Here is a 22,655-nt window from a genome sequence, read left to right on the forward strand (position 1 = left end):
TATGTTTACTCAAAACGTTGCTCATTTTAAATTTCCCTTACTGTAAGACAATATGTTTAATCAAAAACTGCTGCTTGAGAGATACTGTACACACACACATGCACACACACACAGACACACAAACCTCTGGCATTGACATTTTCCACACAACTCAGCTATGCGTCTTTAAATGCACAAAAAGTGTTCTTGATCATAGCTTAAAAGAAGGAAGTCTTTAACATTATTCAAAACACGGACACAATTATACAGACATACACACACACACACACGCACAGACACACAAATCTCACACCCATCCAGGCGGCCCTGATAGTTCTGCTCCAAGCACTGCTTCACCTGACCTTCCTTTTGTTACTCTCCCTTTTAAAAAACATGTTTTAATGGAAATGATTTTCAAAAGAACATTGAACCCATAATGGAGAATCTCCTTCAACAGCTGAGGTCTCCTTCCTCTAAAGGGAGAAAACAAAAGAGGGGGCAGACTACATCTGTGACATTACCAGTCTGCTCCGGGGCTCTCATCGCCATCTAGTGGCCACGTTTGTAAGACACACGAAATTAAACATCCACTTCAAAACAGCAGAGTCTGGATGTGTGCATATTGTGCTCCAAGTACTCTCTCTCTCTCTTTTTTAAATAATGCCAGAAAATAATTCTGTACTTCAAGGCCAAGGGTCATTAGGGCTCCGATTGAAAAGCAAATACAATATTTTCATCTTCCCTTTTAATACTGCTATTGAAAGATGGCGCCCAGCCCATGTTAGCTGATATTACTCATTAGGAAACATCCCATAAACACGTGTAATGCTGTTTGTCCACAATGAGTAAGCTCTACTTGAATATTGTTTTGTTTTGATTTCCTTTGGACATTGTATACGATCTAGAAAGAATGTGTCTTATTTCTGGTGTTCTGAGACATCCTTGGATACAAAAGGTGTGTGGCTGTGTGTGTGTGTGTGTGTGTGTGTGTGTGTGTGTGTGTGTGTGTGTGTGTGTGTGTGTGTGTGTGTGTGTGTGTGAGTGTGTGTGTGTGTGCCTGAACACTTGAGGATGTGTGTATGCTTACGCATGTGTGAGTGTATGTGTGCGCATTTGTGCACATTTAAGGGGAGGGGGGTGGGGGCAAGGCTGTATTATTTCTATGTAAATAGCACTGGTAATAAAACCTTCTCTTACAACTCGAAGAACTGGCTTTCTTCTTACATATAATCTTTGAGTGTATTGTCTGTCTACTTCAGTTTGTAGAGGTGGGAAGTAACATAAGACCTTTATTGTAAGGAATAGAATTTTAAGTTTCCGTTCAAACAGCTATATAAACTAACATTAACTCCACTTTGTAGACAAGGATTATTTAAACAAAAGATATGATGCAGTGCTTTAAAACAGTACAGTAAATTCCCTTCATCACAACCACTACATGTTGAGGCATATTTATAAATAATTTGAATATTTATGTTCAATTCAAAGGCCTGTCAAAATTCCAATCTATAGATTGTATTCCATATTTACTAATTTACTCATTAAGGCTTTATGTACATGCATGTACAGGGTATTGAGTGAATTAAAGTCCAATAAAGTCCTCTCCCTCTCATTTCCTGGGGAACAGTCTTCACCAGCTAGTTGCTTTTTTAATCCTTCTACTTTTTCTGGCTGGAAACAATGAGAGAGGTGAGAGTGAACCAAAACAACGAGCTAAAAGATGCTACAACGCTTTTGTGGAGTGCAGGGGAACTACAAAGTGGAGTGAAGATTGTCTGTAGATTAGTCACTAATCCATTCCATACATATTAATTTCATAAATAAAAAAATCCTCTTTCCCTTTAACGCTAGTGATTTGTTCTCTGGGGCCCTCAGGCACAGACCCAGGACCAGACACTCCCTTCTTGCTGTAAACTGACTACAGACCACTGCCTTTGGGCAGCCATGTTCCTAACTGGGTCCCGCTGACCCCCCACCTCCACATCCCCTTATCCTCCTCTTTATCCCCTCCTCTGGCTCGCATCCCCCACCTCTTGCTGAGGGGCCAGGTGGGCAGAAGGTGGCCCAGGTCTGCAGTAATTTTCCCCCTGACTGGTTTTAATGTAAAGGGTAATGTGAGTAGAGACAGACAGACTGTGTGTGTGTGTGTGTGTGTGCACATGTGAATATATATATATCACACACACACACACACCCACACCCACACACACACCCACACACACACACACACACACACACACACACACACACACACACACACACACACACACACACACACACACACACACACACACACACCATCTGAAGTGGATGTGGTCCTCACCATCTACTAGTTCATTATGGAACCTCTGCATCCTCTTTATTTATTTATTCTTTGCTCCCTCTGTTTACTCTCTGGAGTATTTTTCCTCAATTCCACTTTTTATCACTCTATCTCAGCTGCGTCTCTCCAGCAGAGCGCACATACACACAAACACACACACACACACACACACACACCAGAGACAGCCAAGGAGGCAGGGTGCTGGAGTTAGCCTACTCCTCTGTAAGGGTCCAAAACAAATCGGCTGTTTGCCCGTATACACATGCACCTGCGCTCAGCCACAAACATGTACACACACAAAAACTCTCTCGCTCTCTCTCACACACACACACACATGCATGCACATTAATACTGGGACTTGAGCACCAGTAAACCTCCACGAAGCACCCTCAGTAACCTTCACCTTCCTTTCACCCAGTAGCATCTGGTTATCACTCTCAAACACACACATGAAGCAGCACACTCACACTTGTGCAGCCACTGTATCATGCACAAGCACACACAGACACACACAGAAGCACGCACGCACGCACGCACACACACACACACACAACAATCCCATTAACATCAGTACTTTTGTAATGGATGTGTTTGCAGTGGTGCTGTGGGAGAGAAGAGCGACCTGGAGTAGCTGTTATAAATCACTCGCTTGTTCCTCCCCCCTATCATAGACGCACACACACACACACACACACACACACACACACACACACACACACACACACACACACACACACACACACACACACACAGTTCATCTGTTGGCATCACTACATGGGGCCGACCATTCACCAATATCTCTCTCTCTCTCTCTCTCTCTCTCTCTCTCTCTCTCTCTCTCTCTCTCTCTCTCTCTCACTCTCACAGACACACACACACAAACACACACACACACACACACACACACACACACACGCACACACACACACACACACACACACACACACACACACACACACACACACGCATACAGTACATATCGTGCAGACCCATTTTCTTCCCCTCCCACTCTCTTTACCGCCTGGGGTGGGGAAATCCTATTACCCTATGAAGAGGAGGAACACATCATTAATTACACTCACATACTCCTTTACACACACACACGTCTATACACCGGATTCAATTGCAACACACATTCAGTCACTCAGATCACAGCCAGTCACTCTCCAAAATAAGATGTATCATGCTGAAATATTTTTTGTGTACATTTCATCTGTCAGCTGCACCTTAATGGGTGACATTGGAGCAGAGCTGGTGGATCTGATAACACACACACACAAACACACACACACACACACTCATACAAACAAACAAACACACAACCATGCCTTCCGAGAGGAACGTGTCAGAATGCGTGAGAGAGTCAAGTTACGATCGGCGAGGGAGATTTCAGGCAACATGGACAGGCAGATCAGGGACTGTCAGAGTGTCACCCTCAGATTTATCCACAGCCTCAACAGCCTTTTCAAGGTTTACCAGATAGATGGATGCCATAAAGTGATACATGCACACTATAAAATGAACAGAGGAGGAGTAAGCCATGCATAGCCAGGCTGTCAGGCGGAGTGTTTATGCACCCAGGTGGGCACCTTTAGGACACATTAAGTCATGTCTGTCAAGGCAAAAATAGAACAAGTGACCTCACTTCAATCAGGGGACACAACTGTTCTGATGCACCTGACAGACGAGTTGCGTCATTTATTGTATGTGGAAATTTGAAGGGTATAGAATAACGAGTAAAGACAAAAACTAATTCGAGCAATGACCTTACTAATATGCCCCTATGCCCTTATCTCTTTCCCTTGGTTTTTACATGCTGCACGCTGCGGAAAATGAATTTTAAATGGAACTTATATACATATTCATACACATGCACGCATTTAAATATAGCACACATATGTTTGCACATGCACATACACGCGCATGGGTATACATGTGCACACTGACACACATGTATCAACATTTATCAAGATGATGATTAAACAAGAATTTGCCAGGCATACTGAGTGATAGGATGTCAAACAATCATCTTATGTTTACTTAAATTACTTTTAAACAAATCAAATTTAAATTGTCCTTAATTTAATATATATTTCAGATCGTCCACAAAATTATATATATATATAAAGTTATTTATATATTATATGAAATAATTATAATATAATGGAAAATAGGCAGTAGACTCATATTTGTTTAATATTAGAAGCAAGTTGTATATGAGTATAGTATGACAGACACATACATGTCTTGTTAAGGAGATCAGCCTCTGGTTTGTACCTTTGGGGTTAATAACAAAGGTTGGCACTAGTATTGATCTGAAGTTATCACACATATTAATAATAAGATCTATTCCAGTTTAATATTTACGCAAAAATATAAATGTATATATAATATCCAGCAATAATCTCACTCTCCTTTCATCTGTCGACACTTTCCCTCATGTTCACAGTCAAACACTGAGATCTGAAGCCGGCCTATGTGCCAGGTTTTCTCTAAGACAAAAGATAGTGTGTTTCACCGTTGCACTGACACACAGCCACAGCGCCACCAAGTGGATCCATGCTGCCACTGCGAAGGGGCTGACCTCGCTTACAGCCTAGGTCTGTGAAGTCTGGCTATAAGCAGGAGCAAGTGATTAGAACAGAGAATAAAAAGAGCTGTATGGAAATGTATTTAGCAACAATGAACAGGTCCAATGTTGTAATGCAAGAGCATCTGAAGTGCTTTTAAAAAAAACAACATAGACAAATAATTTAGCAAGAACGCATGCATTTCAATATCAAGGTCAGGAGGATAAAAAAAGAAAGAATTAAAGTAAAAAAAAAAAAAATAGGCTTTTTTTACTCACTCATTGAAAACCACAATGCCAAATCATTATGTGAGTGCTTCTTTTGAAAGACTGTGTCCAATAGAAGGATTGAATGAAGGGGGAGAAATTCTACTTCCTTTTCTTTGTCACTAATTACTGTAGGTTACTATTCAGGCAACATTTTGTTTATACCACAGAGTGTGTTTCGAACTTTTCAGACATAATCTAAGTAGAGACACAACACGACACAAGTGAGGTTGTCAATTTACATCTTTGCTACTTTACTACCTACTAATCTTTACAGAAAGACAGGGGGCTACATTGAGTCACACTTCACAACGTATTGCACTGGGAATTAAGAGTCAACACAACTACCAATTTACACAACCTCAGTGGTCACTTTATCGTAGCATGAAAATAATAAATAGTAGGTATAAACGCACATGAGCTCTTCAAGCGGTAGATTCAAATTTAAGAAATATGCTTATTCTCTTTCTTGCTGAGAGTTAGATGAGAAGGTTGAAACCAATCTCAAGGTTAAAAAAAAGCTGAGACATCGAAATCTGCCTACAAATAGCTTTAAAGCTCAGTAATTAACATGTAATATCTTGTTTATTTAGTCTGTATAATTAGTGTTAACAATAATTAAAAATACTCTTGTTTCTACAAACTTCACACAATGTACCACCCACTATTTTTTTTACCCTTCGTCAGACTTTGTGCTGAACTCTTTGTTTGGAAAAAAGTTTGAAATATTCATATAATACAATGTTATGATAATTAATTAGATTTTGTGGTCAAATGAGGAATTAAAGTGCACAGAAAAGTAATAACATGATTTTGCGTGGATCGTGATGGTAGCTGATCGCGGAGACAATACGCCAATAAGTATTACTGGCAAAACCTCAATAGTGATTCCTGCTCCCTTCATCTCTGTCCGAGTTTTGCTTTTGTGTAAATACTTCGATACAAACATTGATGCACCTCTCCATTTATGTTAGACACTGTCTTTTATCATCAACGTTGTGAATATTGTTATTTTGTTTATACACACAGCCTCTATTCCTCACCTCAGGCTTTCTCTGTTTTTTTTTAATTGTTTTGGATGTCACATCATGTTTAGTTATGTGAATATGCTTCATACAAAAAAAACTGGATTGATTGATAGATAGATAGATAGATAGATAGATAGATAGATAGATAGATAGATAGATAGATAGATAGATAGATAGATAGATAGATAGATAGATAGATAGATAGATAGATAGATAGATAGATAGATAGATAGATAGATAGATAGATAGATAGATAGATAGATAGATAGATAGATAGATAGATAGATAGATAGATAGATAGATAGATAGATAGATAGATAGATAGATAGATAGATAGATAGATAGATAGATAGATAGATAGATAGATAGATGGATGGATGGATGGATGGATGGATATATAGATAGATAGATAGATGAGTGGATATATAGATGGATAGATATAGATATCCTATTGCAAATGATACCTGGCTCCACAAAGCTGCAGCTGGAGTCTTCAAACTTGTTAAAATAGCAACTGACGGGGACACATTGTCAATATAATATAAAATCACATTCACATGTGAAATTGGGCTCACACAGCAAAGTAAAACACTCGGTTGACAATGTTTAAATGGCATTTGATTTGAAATAATGAAATTCACATCCTAAGTTCACTGACTGAAGAATGACAGCTAATGTAAGTCCACTGCACAACTTTAACTACGTCTCTATTTTTGTAACCATGACAGAATGAGGGCCTCTGAGTAATTATATTAATCATGATCCTTTTGTGCCTGAAACCAATAGAACTTTAACATAACATTGACGAATCATATAAGACTCAGTTGTTTAATTAGTCAATAATAAATGGAAAGCCTCTTCTGCCTTATTGACCATTGAAAGTGCTTTGCAGTACAAGCTACATTCACCCATTCACATACACATTCATACATTCAGGGATTCTACAGTTTTCTTTCATACACTCGTCAGGGGGAGCTCAGGGTTAACTATCCTGCCCAAGGACACTACATCATGCAGACTGGAGGAGCCGGGGGTTAGGACCACCAACCTTTTAGTTCTCTATCCACTGAGCCACAAAAGTGAGTTTGGAAAGTTTACCTCTCCTTTCAGGGAGGACTTGTATCTCGGGAATCTCAATATCTCTGAATTTGGTTAAAATGTACAGCCTACAGCAATCTGTGTTACGCCTTGAGAGAGGACACATGAATCTTCATACATTTATGTCAAAAGGATTCAAGTATATACACTGTTAATACAGAGCGTCTCGCTGCCAGTCATAAAACCCCCTGTACATCACGTGATCATGATCTAGCCAACATTACAGAGCATGTTCATTCCTGTGAACAAATGAACGTTCCTTAGACATAATCTTATCTCTATTTGTGTTTAATAAACTTGAACAGGTTAATGGTTGATTAAAGCAGCAGGGTTCACACCCTTTATTCAAATAATGACTTTCTCTTGCAGTGCCAGCACTTTATTTCTATAGGATATTTCAAAGCATTTTTCTTCCATTCAGTCTGACTGACAGATTAAAGGGCTTTTGCAGATGTCACCACACAGTATGTGGTGATCAATGGTTCCCACAGCTCAAGAGAAAATGGAACAAATACACATGTCACACGGAGTCGAGAAGCACAAACTTTCAAAAGTTGAATCACAAGGACGGCTTATTACCAAGCATTTGCATTTACTGCGAAAGGAAAATCACTGAAAGAAATAAAAGTTTGCATTATGTGGCGGGTGGTGATGCTAAACAGAACAAGCAAACTATTTCTGCTATTTATTTTTCATAAGATGAAATGATATTTCATCAATAGACGTAAAAATGAGTGTATGAATAGTACATTTCAATGCGCACATGTCCAACAGTAAAACCAACCCAGGGAAAAAATGTGGAAGGAAAAATTACCTTAAAAAATCCTTGAAGATTACCAGGGTCAACACAAATATGAATTTTTGTAATAGTATTCCCTTGATGCCCTCTCTACAGAAAGGAAAAAACTATACAATATACTTCAGTATTTAGAATTTGACCTTTGGTATTAAATTAATCAGCTGTTTTTTTGTTGGAGTCACATTTAGACATTCAGAAAACATTTACAAATGCCCCAGAGCTCAAAGGAAGAAATTATTGGTTTTTCAGATCAGCATGTGCCCACACAGACAAACATAAAGTACATAAAAGCGTACGTCGTTCTACAAAGAGGAAGCAGTTGAGCTGAGAGAAGACGAATGTTAAAGAGAGGGAAAGTAACCACAGCATCAAATATGTATGTAATGTCAGTTATATTATTTGTTATCAGTACTATACAAAATGATGTTCTACAAACACAGACACAACTTGATCCCCACAGTCGCCACACTAGTCACAAAGTATTGTTATTGGAAGACGATTAACATGATTAGGGTTTTGTTTGGGCACTTGAAAGCTCAAAATCTTGGTTGAATTAACTTTACGCTGACTTGATGAAAGTATGTGTCTCTTGAAGCGAAATTATTTTTTTTCTTAACCTTAACCGAAGTGCTTATTTTGTTTGAACCAACCCACACACAATACACAGATAGAGTCACACATTTTGGTTTCCGGAGTCATAAATCCTACACTCTGCGCGTTCCTTCAACTCTGTACCTGAAATATTGACCGTGCAAAAAGGATCTATCTGTCTATCTGTCTATCTATCTATCTATCTATCTATCTATCTATCTATCTATCTATCTATCTATCTATCTATCTATCTATCTATCTATCTATCTATCTATCTATCTATCTATCTATCTATCTATCTATCTATCTATCTATCTATCTATCTATCTATCTATCTATCTATCTATCTATCTATCTATCTATCTATCTATCTATCTATCTATCTATCTATCTATCTATCTATCTATCTATCTATCTATCTATCTATCTATCTATCTATCTATCTATCTATCTATCTATCTATCTATCTATCTATCTATCTATCTATCTATCTATCTATCTATCTATCTATCTATCTATCTATCTATCTATCTATCTATCTATCTATCTATCTATCTATCTATCTATCTATCTATCTATCTATCTATCTATCTATCTATCTATCTATCTATCTATCTATCTATCTATCTATCTATCTATCTATCTATCTATCTATCTATAGTGATCTGCATGCAGCCATAATAGTCAGTGTATGCAAACTGAAACACAGAGCTATACTTAATGGCTATGGCCACTAGAGGGCTGTGTTACTTGCATGTCTCTTTGGGGCAGTGTCTGAAATAACAATAATTTTGCATTTTTCAAATAAAGTTACAAAAAGCTTTCTATAGCTAAATTAAATGCCGTTATGCTTCATACAATGAACACAGATAGAAACATTAAGCAAGCTAAATACAACAAGGACATAAAAAATAAAGTAAATGCAGAAGACCAATCTGCAGCCTATATATAGCGGCACCTAAATAAACACAAGCATTCGTGCTGAACTAAGTTCGAAAAAAAAGTTTGAAATATTCATTTAAAACATTGCTATGATAATTAATTTATTCTGTGGTCAATTGACGAATTAAAGTGCACAGAAAAGTAATAACATGATTTTGCGTGGATCGTGGTGGTAGCTGATCGTGGAGACAATACGCCTACTCACATACACAAGTATTACTGGCAAAACCTCAATAGTCATTCAGGCATCCTGTCCATCATCCCTCTGCCAACCACATTGCATGGTTTGCATAGCATAGCGTGTCATTTTCCAGTATCTGGCTGTCAGCATCGAGTAGTTACATTGGGCTGTGGTTGGTTGTATGTGGTGTGGCTCTGTTCTGGGACCTCCCTTACCTTCCATACATCAACAGATGACACTGATCAGGTCAGATTCAGTATGGAAATGAGGTGCTGTGGAGGAAGTGAGTTGTGAAGTGGGTTTGCAGTGGCAACAGGAAGGTACTATAGGCAGCTAAAGCAACTTAACAACTTAAATAAAGCGTGCAAAAAGAGGGTCTGTGTTGAAACCTGCTGCTGTCAGCAGACGCACTGGACTATAGGTGAGCTGGACTTTGTTACCCGCCTGAAGTGACGCTGTGCTCACCTTTTTTTCCCCTCGGGCCAAAGGTTGAAATGATTCAAACACAGCAAAGCTCCCAATACCAGGGGAGTTGATACTCAGTGGTTATTTGTAAGACAGACCAGTGGAACTCGATTAACTGTGAAGGCGACTTCGGGAAAACTCAACGGTTCACTCCCTGTCAAGTCAGCTTGACCAGTTTGTGCTGGTTCTCCCCAAGCAGATACAATGTAGATAAACAGCCTAATGACAGAGCTCCCATGTGTGATGACCCTCCCACTCTGTCTCTACCAGTTTTGCCCTGGTGTTGTTTCCCCTGTTGCTTTGGGCCTCATTTGCTCAAATCAAAAGCTGCATGGCCTGTCTCTCTTCCTTGGTTTTGGCATCCTCCCCAGCCTACCTCCTTATTTTTGTGACCTCTCTCTTTTTGTCCAGCCTTGAGCCAAGGAGGTGGTAAGGTATAAGGTAAGGTATAAAGTCAGGAGACAGCATTCATGCAAAATGACAGTCAGCTGCTTGTAAACCCAATTGTGTCATTTATCTCAGCATGTGCTTTGCTGTATATATCAGGGTTCAATGGACCTGAAATTATTTTGTGTGTGTGTGTGTGTGTGTATGTGTGTGCCATTTGACCATTATATGCTTTTTATCGTCCTCATTCTTCTCTGATTCCTCTCAGGTAATTTCTGAAGCTGCAGTACTTTGTACATGACAGATGCCTAAAATTTGTCAAAATAAAACACAATGGTATGGATGTGCTCTCAAATAAATATGATCCAAAACAGCGGGTGTGGAATTTCGCTAAATACACTGAGGGCACTGGTTCATATTACCTCAGAAACCTCCCATCTTCCCTTCGTGAGGTGATTCTCACGATTCCTTCAAGTAAGAGCAGCACTAACAACAATATCTGTGACAGTTGGAGCGTGTGCAGCTGTGTAGTCTGGCTGTGAGCCTGGATCAGGTCCTGGCTTGTAAACCTTGGTTCAGGTGAGAGAGAGAAAGAAGTTGCCACAGTCGATCAACAAATCTTACCATCCCCATCTTTATGAATTAGAGCCTCGATCCTGGTTGTCTCTCAGCCTCCTGATTATCACAGAGGGAAGTTTAAACTGCAGTTAAGCTGCTCAAAGTACTTCTCTTCGTTAACAGAAACTCATTGTTCAATTGAATTTGTATGAACTTTGGCCATGAAAATAAGATATTTTCATTCTTTTATTTTATTTTTGATTACTATACAAGGTTATGAATGTTATACAGTTTACAGTTAAGACAGGTTATAAAGTAGTTCATACTGAGGCCACTGTGATGCAGTGTGCTTTAATCACTGCAGGGAAACTTATCAGTGAGAATATCATGCTGTTTTCTGATATGGAAACACTTTAATCTGAAATGACATAGGAACAGCACCAAGACACTCCCTGTTAAATTAACATTGCTCTTACTTTCTCACGGCAGGAATAGTGAGACGATATGATGTGGCTCTCTGTGAGGAGGTTTAACCTCAGTCAGAGAATGCTTTGTCGTAAGATGGTTTGTTTCTTTCTGTAAGTGAGTTGGACATATGCAGTTGGTGAAGGTAGGTCTGAAATAAACCCTAGGGGATGGAGTTTAATATTAGTTTCAACACACACCATGCAACAGTCATTTATTTTAAATATAGGCTATTATGCACTCTCTCTGATGTAAATGCGAATTAAGAAAACAGGTAGAGCTGACTCTGTCGTCTTCAAGCGGATTTCTGTATACTGAATATAATATACAGCTTTATAACTCTGTTACTCCACTGCCAAGACTCCACCTCATATTCTAAGTTCTTGGCCTTGACAAAAGTGAACGTAATTGCTCCAAAGTCCAGCTGTGTGCAAATAAAACTGTTAATGGTTCAACCGTTGCATGAAAAGCCACCAAATAAAAGGAGCAGCATTATTCTATATTTCTGTGGAAAGACAATCAATATTGTTTGAGTCACGGAGTTCAGAAAGATTAGTTTAGTTGTCTTTTATCAGTGTGCACAATGAACAATACCACTCTTCTCAGAGGTCGAAGCAGAGCAATGCAGCCTGGAAGGAAACCTGACACTTCTGAGAAACAAGGTTATAGCAGAGGCTACCAACAGTTAATTATGGATGATGGCATGAATCGCCTTTTTCTTTAAACCAACAATTTTCTTTTCTCTATTTTTATAAAACCTTTTCAGCGCTTAGACCATAGACTGTAGGGCTTAGACGTGTATTGTTTGTCTCAAAAGAAAGCCGCTGATGTTGAAATTAACAACAAGAGAGAGCGAGCATGGTCAAACATCCACAACCTCAACAGTGTTTGTGAGGTGAACAGGTAGATGAAAGGTATAAACTTTGGGGCTGTGCCACACCTGATCAGTGCCACTCTGTTGCAAGGAGACTTGTGCCTGGAACACACATCACTTCAATTTCCGGATTACAATCTAAACTACAACTGAGGTCTACCCCAAGTTGAACAAGGCCAAGCTCAAAGCAGAACTACCTCTGATTTATGAGAACAGTCAGTTCAAGGCTTCAAGGCACTGACTCTGATCCGGTTCTTCATGAACCTTCAGTTCAGTGAGACTGTCAGTCTTCTCAAGACTCTGTTCACTACACCCATGACGAAACCTGAATCAGAGGGATGCTTTTCTACTTTTAAAGAGGCCTTCCTGTAGAACACCATGACACGGGATCGCCTGAATGCTCTGGCGATGCTCTCCATGGAGAAAAAAACGCATCAGAAACATTCCTGACTTTAATAAAAGGGTCATTGATAGGTTTGCCACTCTGAAGGACAGAGGGGCAAAATTCCTGTACAAATGAGATCTCACACAGACACAGACAGAAAGAGACGGGCACAACACACATTTAGTAACACAAATGCTCACAGGGACAGACACAATGTTTCCCAAATGTCTTTTTCTTTGTTCATAGTTGACCTTGGCACTAGCATAACAGTCAACAGCATTTCCAACTAATGCTAAATGTTAAAATAAAAAAGAGAATTACAGGTTAAGTTTGCTTGTGTTTGTTCAATATGCTGTTGTACGTATTTGTGCAAGCATGGTTCATATTTGTAGTACTGGCATTAAATAATTAATGATAATCTCACAGGGCACTTGTTTCCTGCTGTTTGTGTTAACTTGAATTGGGAATGGCTACTGAAACTAAGTGAATTTAGCTCAGCCACACCTGCAGGCGTCAACAGATGATAGGGAAGTGAGAATGGTCACTTGTTAGTTACTTTCATTCTTATCAATGTTTTGGATTTATAATGTTATTAAAATATTCTTACTATATGTTAAGTAAGTTTTACTGTCCTCTGAATGCAGTCTGATGGATTTTATAACATGCAGGGTCACAGTCGTTTGCCTGAGGGGTGTGTGTGTGTGTGTGTGTTTCCATCAGCAGATTTAGGTGAGAACTGTATTCAAATTTAAATGGTGAATTGAGAAATAATCTATAAGAAAAGGTACAACATACATTAAAATATTTTCAATAGACAACTTCTAACCAACCTGCCTGTCATACTTGGTAAGTATATAGTATATTGTATTGTAAGTGCTGGTCTTAAGTCTTTTAAATACCCTTTTTATACTTAAGTAGCGCATTTAACTATAACATGAATTAAGACAACTGTGTGTTATCATATAATAAAACTCTTTTATATGAAAACACAAATGAGACACATACTGACAAAGTGCCAGCCTTATCTGATATAGTTTTGTTTTCTCAGAAAAGAAACAAGCATTCCCAGCCTCAGAGACCTCCTTTTATAGAAGTGGGAGTCTACCAGCATAAGGTTGCGTGTCTTGGAGATTCCAGTAAACAGCTCAGTAAATATTATGGCTCGCAAAAACAAAGTCCTGCTACAGGATGAAGGTTTAACATGTAAATTGCTTGTACAATTTCAATTTTTTACTAAATTATTAAAATCTAACATGAAATTGCAAATGTTTTGTTACTATTTTTACTATATTTTTTGCCTGTAAAGGGTTAGTGTATAGTGGTCATTTTTGTCAAACAGCCCTTTATTCCAGTTTACATTGTGTTATTATATTCCAAACATCTTATTTTCCATCTACTGCTCACCAATAATGTATGTCGCTGTATCCAACAGATATTGTAAAAGATTGGTTGGGGGAGTGTGTTGGCGTGAAAATTATTATTTTTGTGTCAATGAAATATGTCACACACGTCATGTGTTAAATGTTCTTAGACACTGATTGTGTTAGAACTATCGTGTCCTTAACTAGACACACTAGTGTTTTAAAAATTAACACATCTTGTGTTACTTTTAACACCTCTGTTTTGAGAGTGTACAGATTCTGGATTTTCACAGGCAGAATTGATTCATAGAGATTAAGTTGTCCCAAACAGAGATGCTTACTGCAGTGCGTGTCTCCTCATGTCGGTAAAATCAGGACTTACATAGTTTATAGAGTTCACGCCGATATTTTACTTTCTCCAGTTCTAACAGCCGCAAAAAGATGGTCCTTCACAGCTTCCCCCTCTGAATGAGGTTTCAGCGTCTTTGCTGTAAGCTCGCTCACCACAATCCTTGCATAACATTTTCTCTAAACGGAATGAGGTCGTGTGAAAGCTACTTGTTGGGCGAACAAACACTGCATAGCATTAACTGTTGAAAAAAAGAGCAATTTTTCCTTCCTGTTTAGCTGCATGTTTAAGACACTTGACTTTCACCAGAGGTTCCTCATTCCAGTACTAATGATCTTGAACAAAAGTTGCTGCAATTAAATACAAAGTTTAGGTTGTAAATCAGGTTTTTTTCAGTCTTGAATACTGAAAATGTGATTGAACATGACTTACAAAATTTTCCAGAGGCAAGTCTGCTCTGTCACTGTTGTCTGACAGAGTCTAGCCATGTAACCACAACATTCTGAAATTACAGTCATGAAGGCGTATTGCGACAGCTAACTGAAGATGGATGAAACAATGAAACAATAAAAAAAAAAGGCTGGGTGGATATCATGGTAAGATTGTGAAATGTTAACCACTTACAATTAAAAGTGACATAGTTTAAAGTTTCATTTATAAGAAAACAAAGACCACAAGTGTCTTAAATAGGGAAATCTTAGATAAAAAATGCACATAAGATCAAAAATACATCCAGGGAGCCAAGTTTTTCATTTGCGCTATAACTAGATAGATAGTATGGATACTTTATTAATCCAGTCCCAATGGTCACCCTCAAGGACTCACGTTGAGGCGCATTCCAGGTGAGTCAGTCTCAGGGCTCAGACTTTGCCGAAAGGAATTACCCACGGTTCTTAGCGTTGAGACATGGGTAAACAAACAAGGATGTAAGGAGTAACCAGTCCCAATGTTGACAATACAAGAAAAAAATTGTTTTATTGAAAATGCGCGGAGACGGGCCACTATCGCCAAGCAACAAACACAACGTCCTGAAGCCTTCATTGCGATTTCTTTAAACCTTCTAAAGTGGACTCTACACTCTCTGACTTTTATCAGTTTGCCTGCTGCCTGACCAGAAAGAACAGGACAATAGACCTCCTGTATGCTAACGTGAGGGATGCATACAATTTCACCCCCCCCCTGCCCCCACTGGGGAAATCAGATCATAATCTGTTCCTTCTAGAGCCTGAGTCCACTGACTGAGTGTGCTGCAGGAAACACACAGCCAGGACATAGAGGGGGGCATACCCTACATTACTGATTACCTGGACAACTGCATGGAAGTTGTTGTTCCAACGCAAAACTTTGTGTTGCTTCCCCAACAACAAGACCTTCTTAACAAGAAAAAGATGGCGCTTAAAGATGGAGACAGGGCAGAGCTGAAGTGGGTTCAGGGGGACGTCAAGGTCCAGCCACTCTTACAAGTGACAAGTGGAAAAGAAACTGCATGACAACCACATGAAGGAAGTCTGGGAGAGTATGATAACCTTCACAGGGTGGAAAAAGAAGAACCGCAGCATAGTAGATGGAGATGTGGTGAGAACAACGGAGTTCACTTCCTCAACAGGTTTGATAGCCCTGCTTCTCCTCCTGCTGCTTTCTGTCCCGTCCTTCCTCCGTCACCTCCCTCATCAGCAACAGATCTTCACCTCCTCCAAACTGCCATCATGGACAAAGCAACCTCCCTCCCTAGGCAGCACAAAGAAGAGAGATGCTGCGCGGCTGGACAGTCTGGTGAGGAGAGCTGGCTCTGTGGAGGGCGCAGAGCAGGAATCCCTCATATCAGTGGCAGAGAAAAGAACACTAAACAAACTGCTGGAAATCATGGACAGTACAGACCATCCCCAGCACAGAACACTGACCAGGCAGACAGGCACATTCAGTGGAGACTAATGTCTCAGTACTGCTCAACAGACAGACTGAGGAGGTCGACTGTACAACTCCTCTCAGATCTTTATTAGATTTTACGTATTTCAAGTTTTACTTTTGTACTGTTTTCACTTTTTTTTTAATACACTTGTACCTGTACCAGCAATTTGTTAGAGTAAGGCACAATTTTGAATGGCTTAAGTTATTTGCGGAGCCGGGTATCATTTGCAATAGGTTATCTATCTATCTATCTATCTATCTATCTATCTATCTATCTATCTATCTATCTATCTATCTATCTATCTATCTATCTATCTATCTATCTATCTATCTATCTATCTATCTATCTATCTATCTATCTATCTATCTATCTATCTATCTATCTATCTATCTATCTATCTATCTATCTATCTATCTATCTATCTATCTATCTATCTATCTATCTATCTATCTATCTATCTATCTATCTATCTATCTATCTATCTATCTATCTATCTATCTATCTATCTATCTATCTATCTATCTATCTATCTATCTATCTATCTATCTATCTATCTATCTATCTATCTATCTATCTATCTATCTATCTATCTATCTATCTATCTATCTATCTATCTATCTATCTATCTATCTATCTATCTATCTATCTATCTATCTATCTATCTATCTATCTATCTATCTATCTATCTATCTATCTATCTATCTATCTATCTATCTATCTATCTATCTATCTTACTTCTTGTCCAATTCATGTCAAGTTTTGCATAAAGGAATTACTTCATTTCTCAAAAATTACGTCTCATTCACTCTTTGAGTCAAGAGCCTTGAGCATGGTTATACCAGGCAGTCGGTCCTTCTATCCTTAATTGGTCATGAGGAAAGTAAACAACGAGAACTAAAAGGTCCCACAGTTGGCAAATGAAACCGTGGCCACAAAAAGCTGTCCTGTTCCTATTTATACCATTTCAGGCCTTCGCTGCCTTTCCCACTCAATCACTTACCAGCTGATGTTAGTTAAGTCTGTGAGGGTTCAGGGCTTGAGTCCCGAGGGGGGACATTTAGATTCAGCTCCACAGTAGACACATTGAGCTGTGCCGGACTGCCAGGCTCTGCTGCCAGTAGACAAACTCTGAATGTACTGCCTTTTCTTCAAGTATCAGACAAATATTCTGTTGCTTTTGGAATAAGATTCCTGAATGATACACTTTGCTGCCAACCTAAGCTGCTTTCAGGCATATAACAAACTCCAGAGATCCTCCAGAAAGACTGCCCGGAAAAAGTTAGCAGAAAGTCCACGGGAGCTGATGTGAAAACACAGCAGGATATCCTGCAAAGGATTCAAAGCTGGTGTGTTGATGAAGTTTCTAACACACAGCAGACGTAAAAATGAACCAAACAAAATGAACATAAATATCTGCGGATGTGAAACTGGTGAGAGAACTTTTGGCTACACCAAGGCCGGTGTTGATGTGCTGTAAACAAAAACATGTGATCTCCCTGAACCCAATAAATACGTTACGTCCTGCCTCTGCCTGCTCCACCCCTTGCCTGAACGCTCTGGAGATCACTGTGCTCTGTGAATGTGTCTGAGCGGAGAACCTCCTGGTTCTTTTTTCATGTGTGAACAAAAAAAGATCCCGACTCCATTGTGTGAACATCCTCTGGTGTGGCCAAAAATAATATTGTGATAAAAATATTCACAATATTTCAATAACCATCACTGTAAATGTCTTTTGATTAATTTCTTTAACATATAAAGACTGATTTTAGCTCCTGAGTGAAGGCTGTGGTTTTTAACTTTTCGTTACAGACTCAGAACAGCAAAACATTGTGTCAATCTGAGGCAGATCAATTATGTGTTACAGCGTTATCTCGTTATATAATAGACTTTTAATTGCTTTTGACGAAAATTATATTGCACTATATTGTTTATTGCAACAACACCTGACCTTACACTTTTACTGGTGCACACAGGTGTAGTGTTCTCAGGCCCGATAATCATTTACTAACACATACACAAACCAGACAGCCTCTGACATTAATAATTTAATGGAACCTAATAAACCCTCTTGACTCTGTCTGAATAGTTCCCTTTGTACTGTAACTAAACTGCAGTAGCGCGGAGGAGAGACAGGGCACTGAAGGTAATGACGCTATGAATGTGATACCGTGATGTCAACAAACACCCCGCGTGTGTAAGCTGATAGTTTCAGTATGGATCGATTTACTCATAATCTATGATCACCAGGGGACACAAACGAGCACTGTCCAACATACTTGAGAACATATAGGATATACAGTATATGTAACAGCTACTTTTAATGTCTGTGTTCTTGAATTATGCTCCTCAGCTTGTTAACCTTTTAATCACTGTTTCCTGTCCTAGTGACTGTTTGTGCTCCACTTACTTGTTTAACAAACCCCCTGTGCTGAAGCGATGGAAACAATGCATCGTTCCGCCCTGACCATCAGACACCATGTAAAAGTAATAGTTTTATCTTTGCAGAAAGGGAAGATGAATTGTACTTCCTATTTGCAGCCAAATCTGTTTCCCATCTAGTGCTGTAATAAATGTGTATTTCTGTATTATACTTCTTCATTGTGGCCTTGGCGAACAAGTTCACGTAATGATCATGTAATCATACTAATACACTCAAATGAAGTTTCCTTACACCGACATTTCAGTCCCTTCACTTTCTCCCATTTGTATCACATGGACTGAAAGGACACACCTAAATGCATCCAAACGCTTATTCATGCATGGCCTGGCCAAGCCTTTACAGGGGCCAAAGTACAGTTTGATTTAAGGGCCACTCCCGCTGCTTCTGCGCTGCCAGTGCTTTCAATTATTGTCTACTTGTGACACTCATACAGTAAACCTACAATGGTTTTATTAAAGTTATGTTTTGTCTATTCTTATTTTAGCAATTTTTATTATTTTACTAGATGTAGTAGAGGGTCACCTCATTGGCATAATTTTGTGCTATGACTACAAATTATATAGCATAACATATCAAGAATTAGCTTTCTTGTGAGACCCTCAGGTGCTCCTCCGATTTTTCTACTGGCCACAGGAACCCTAAACAAGACACTCCCTCAGAAAGAAAATATACTGAGAGGCTGTTATATTTTGTCACAAAGTATTTAATTTCTTGTTGAGGGACAGTACAAAACCACAGTTAATTTAAGCATAATTCTTCATTTACATATTATTATGTACAGTACAGAAACAATGGCAATTCATTTATTATTACATGCATTTATTTTCAGAGGATTCTGTACTGGATTCTGTTTATCTCAAAACAACTGATACATTGGGAAACTCTTATGTAACTAAAATCTTTCCATATATGTCAGAAGAATTGGAACCAAGTTAGGGCGTGTTAGGTCTCAAATGTAATCACTTATTACATTATAATTACATAAATATTATTATAATTATCATTCATCCCCCTACCTGTATAAAAATACCAGCTTTCTTGATTATTTTAGTTCAATTTGAATTCCGTTTTTAATTCTATTCTAACACAGTGATGCTACCAAGTGCTGCTACCAAGTATTACTGACCAAGAGCTAAAATGATTGATGCACAGTGCAGTTTGATATCCATGTAAGCAGGTTAATGCTTTCAACTCTCTCACCCCTGAGAAGATACACTTATGGAGCTCATTAGCCAAGGTCAAAGTCTCCAAAGATGTGGTCTGAAATAGAAGTTTTCCATGCTATCCCTACAAATAATAGAACTTATCTTGATTAGATAATCACCCCCGGTCCTGTAATATCTTATGACAGGTGACGTTGTGAAGAAATCACGATACTGTCAGAAAATTACCTGATGTACAGTTAGAAGAGACATTTTTCCATGTATCCCAGCACCGTATAAGACTATAGACACAACCTAAAACTTCCTCAGTTAAAACTGATGTAACCATGATCATATGGTAGGAATGACATCGTCATGACGTTCCAATGAAGTCAGAAAATTATGTCATATAGTTATTAATGCATAAACTTTTGCTACCAGTAAGAGCTATTTAGTTATTTAGATTAACCAATCATTTCATTTTACAGTATAAATGGCATCATGAGATATTGAAATTACATTATTTCAATAAAAGAAAAGTTAGTATTTCCTGAGTGGGGTATGCATCACCCCCTGATACCTTTCTTTTTAATTATGTAAAAATTGATCTTTTGTCTTATTATGTTTCAGAATCAATCTTTTATCTTCAAAGACTGAAAAAAGAAAAGCTGAATTTTGGCATTTTCTTGTTTTTACTTCAATCATTAAAAGACTATTAAAGATGTTGCAGATAAATTCTCTGTTGATTGTTGTTACTTTGGTGAAACCTTATTACAGGTTAAGGATGCCACTGACTGTAATAACTTTTGTCTTTCCTCCAGCTTCTCCTCGAGGCACTGAATGATAATTGGGTCCACTTTGGGGTCAAACTTATTTGCGAACAAGTGGCCATAGTTAAGCAGCCAACGCATCTCTGCAGCACCGAAAATGCAGACGCTGCGGACGTGTACCCCGGAGCAAGGTGGGTACAGGTGTTCCTCCAAGTAACTCCACTTCACCAGCCGGGTCTTACTCATCAGGTCAGTGATATCAGGCTCAGATCGGGGCACCTCCCCGGGGACACCTGGCAGTCGCACAAGTGTGGCCCAGAAGTGTTCATCTGGGGAGTAAGTGTCCTGTGACCAGACTAAGAAATCCTTCACCACCTCTGAGGTGTTCATATGCACAACAAAGTCCCGTGACAAGACAAAATAGGCATTGCCAATAAACATCTTAATGCCGTGAGGGGGTGGAGTTTTTTTCTGCTCCGTCTTCATCGGCAGTTTTTGATATTCATATGGCATATCTTTCAGCTCGTAATGAAAAGAGTACCTCATTTCCTTATAGGTAGAGGGTCGGCTCGTCTCCAGCATATTAGCCCCCTTTAACTTCTTTAATTCCGACACCAGCTCAATATTGGTCTTGAGGGGAAAATCTTGGCCACAGAGGTTGATGACATAGCTCCACTTGACCTCTGACCTCAAAAGGTCAGACAGACAGTTGAGATCAGCTTGCAATCGAGTGATGCTTGCATAATAGACCGACTCTCGTTTGGAGGCGATGAAGACGTTGGGCAAACAGCTTACCAGACCCTCTATGGCAGAGATGAACTGAGGTGATGACTTCTGGTCGTAGTGAATACAGAAGATGTTACCTGGTGAGTACAGAGCTTTGACGAGTCTCTCCACCATCCATGCAGATTTATGCACAACCAGTGAATAAGCAAGAGGGAAGTCTCTCTCCTCCTCTGAGACACACACCTTGTCATAACCTCTGGATTTGATGAATGATGGGCAGTTTGAGGTGAGGTTAAAAAGACTTTCATCCTTATCCTCCACAACTTCTTTCCATCGAATCCTCAGGGATTTACCCACCTCCACCGGGTCCATGTCATATATAGCCGGGCAGCTGATATTGTACTTGTGATGTGTCTGCACATCATCTGCAACTTCCGGGGAAGTTGAAGGTTCAGGGATGGAGCTGTACTTTACCCTGACCAACAGCAGGATATACACAATCAGCAGTGACAGAGGTGTAAAAAGAATCTTCCATTTTTTGAGATTTGCAAACTTTCTGCTCATTCTGTGATAAAAGAGAAAACATGACGTTAGGGAGCAGAGGCAGAGGATTGTGGATGAGACTCGACGGTGCGAACGCACTCACCTTGACACACACGCTTGTGCCGGCCCACCCAACGCTTTACAACCCGTTTCATCAAGTTGCACTCTAAATGTAAAAGTAAAAAGCAGGATGCAGTCAGATCGGATCGCTCCTGTAAACTTTAAAAAAAGCAATATTATGATCAGCAACTTACCGATGTCAGAAGAAACACTAGATGTGGCAATTTGCCCGAGGTGCCGTCCCACTTTTACGCACGACTGCCGCTACATCTGTTGTCAGCATCATTTCTAAACACATCTGTAGTCCATCCAAATTCCAACAGCACATGGAAATCCAGAGTATAAAGATGTCCAGAAGGGAAACAACACGCTGTTAATCACAACTCGTGTTGTTTCGCTGGCTTGAGAGGAGGACAGAATAATCCGGAAAGAGGAGGGAGGGAC

General features: G+C 39.2%; 1 protein-coding gene across 1 annotated transcript; it reads right to left on the reverse strand.

The window, feature by feature from the left end:
• Window positions 1-20,859: 20,859 nt before the first annotated feature.
• On the reverse strand, window positions 20,860-22,172 carry LOC133001459 (beta-1,3-galactosyl-O-glycosyl-glycoprotein beta-1,6-N-acetylglucosaminyltransferase 4-like). The gene has a single exon (XM_061071072.1). It carries the CDS (start codon window positions 22,170-22,172, stop codon window positions 20,865-20,867), a length of 1,308 nt encoding a protein of 435 aa, XP_060927055.1. The 3' UTR covers window positions 20,860-20,864.
• Window positions 22,173-22,655: the final 483 nt, after the last annotated feature.

Source organism: Limanda limanda, chromosome 1 (assembly GCF_963576545.1).
Source record: "Limanda limanda chromosome 1, fLimLim1.1, whole genome shotgun sequence".
In the NCBI taxonomy this organism is placed as follows: Eukaryota; Metazoa; Chordata; class Actinopteri; order Pleuronectiformes; family Pleuronectidae; genus Limanda; species Limanda limanda.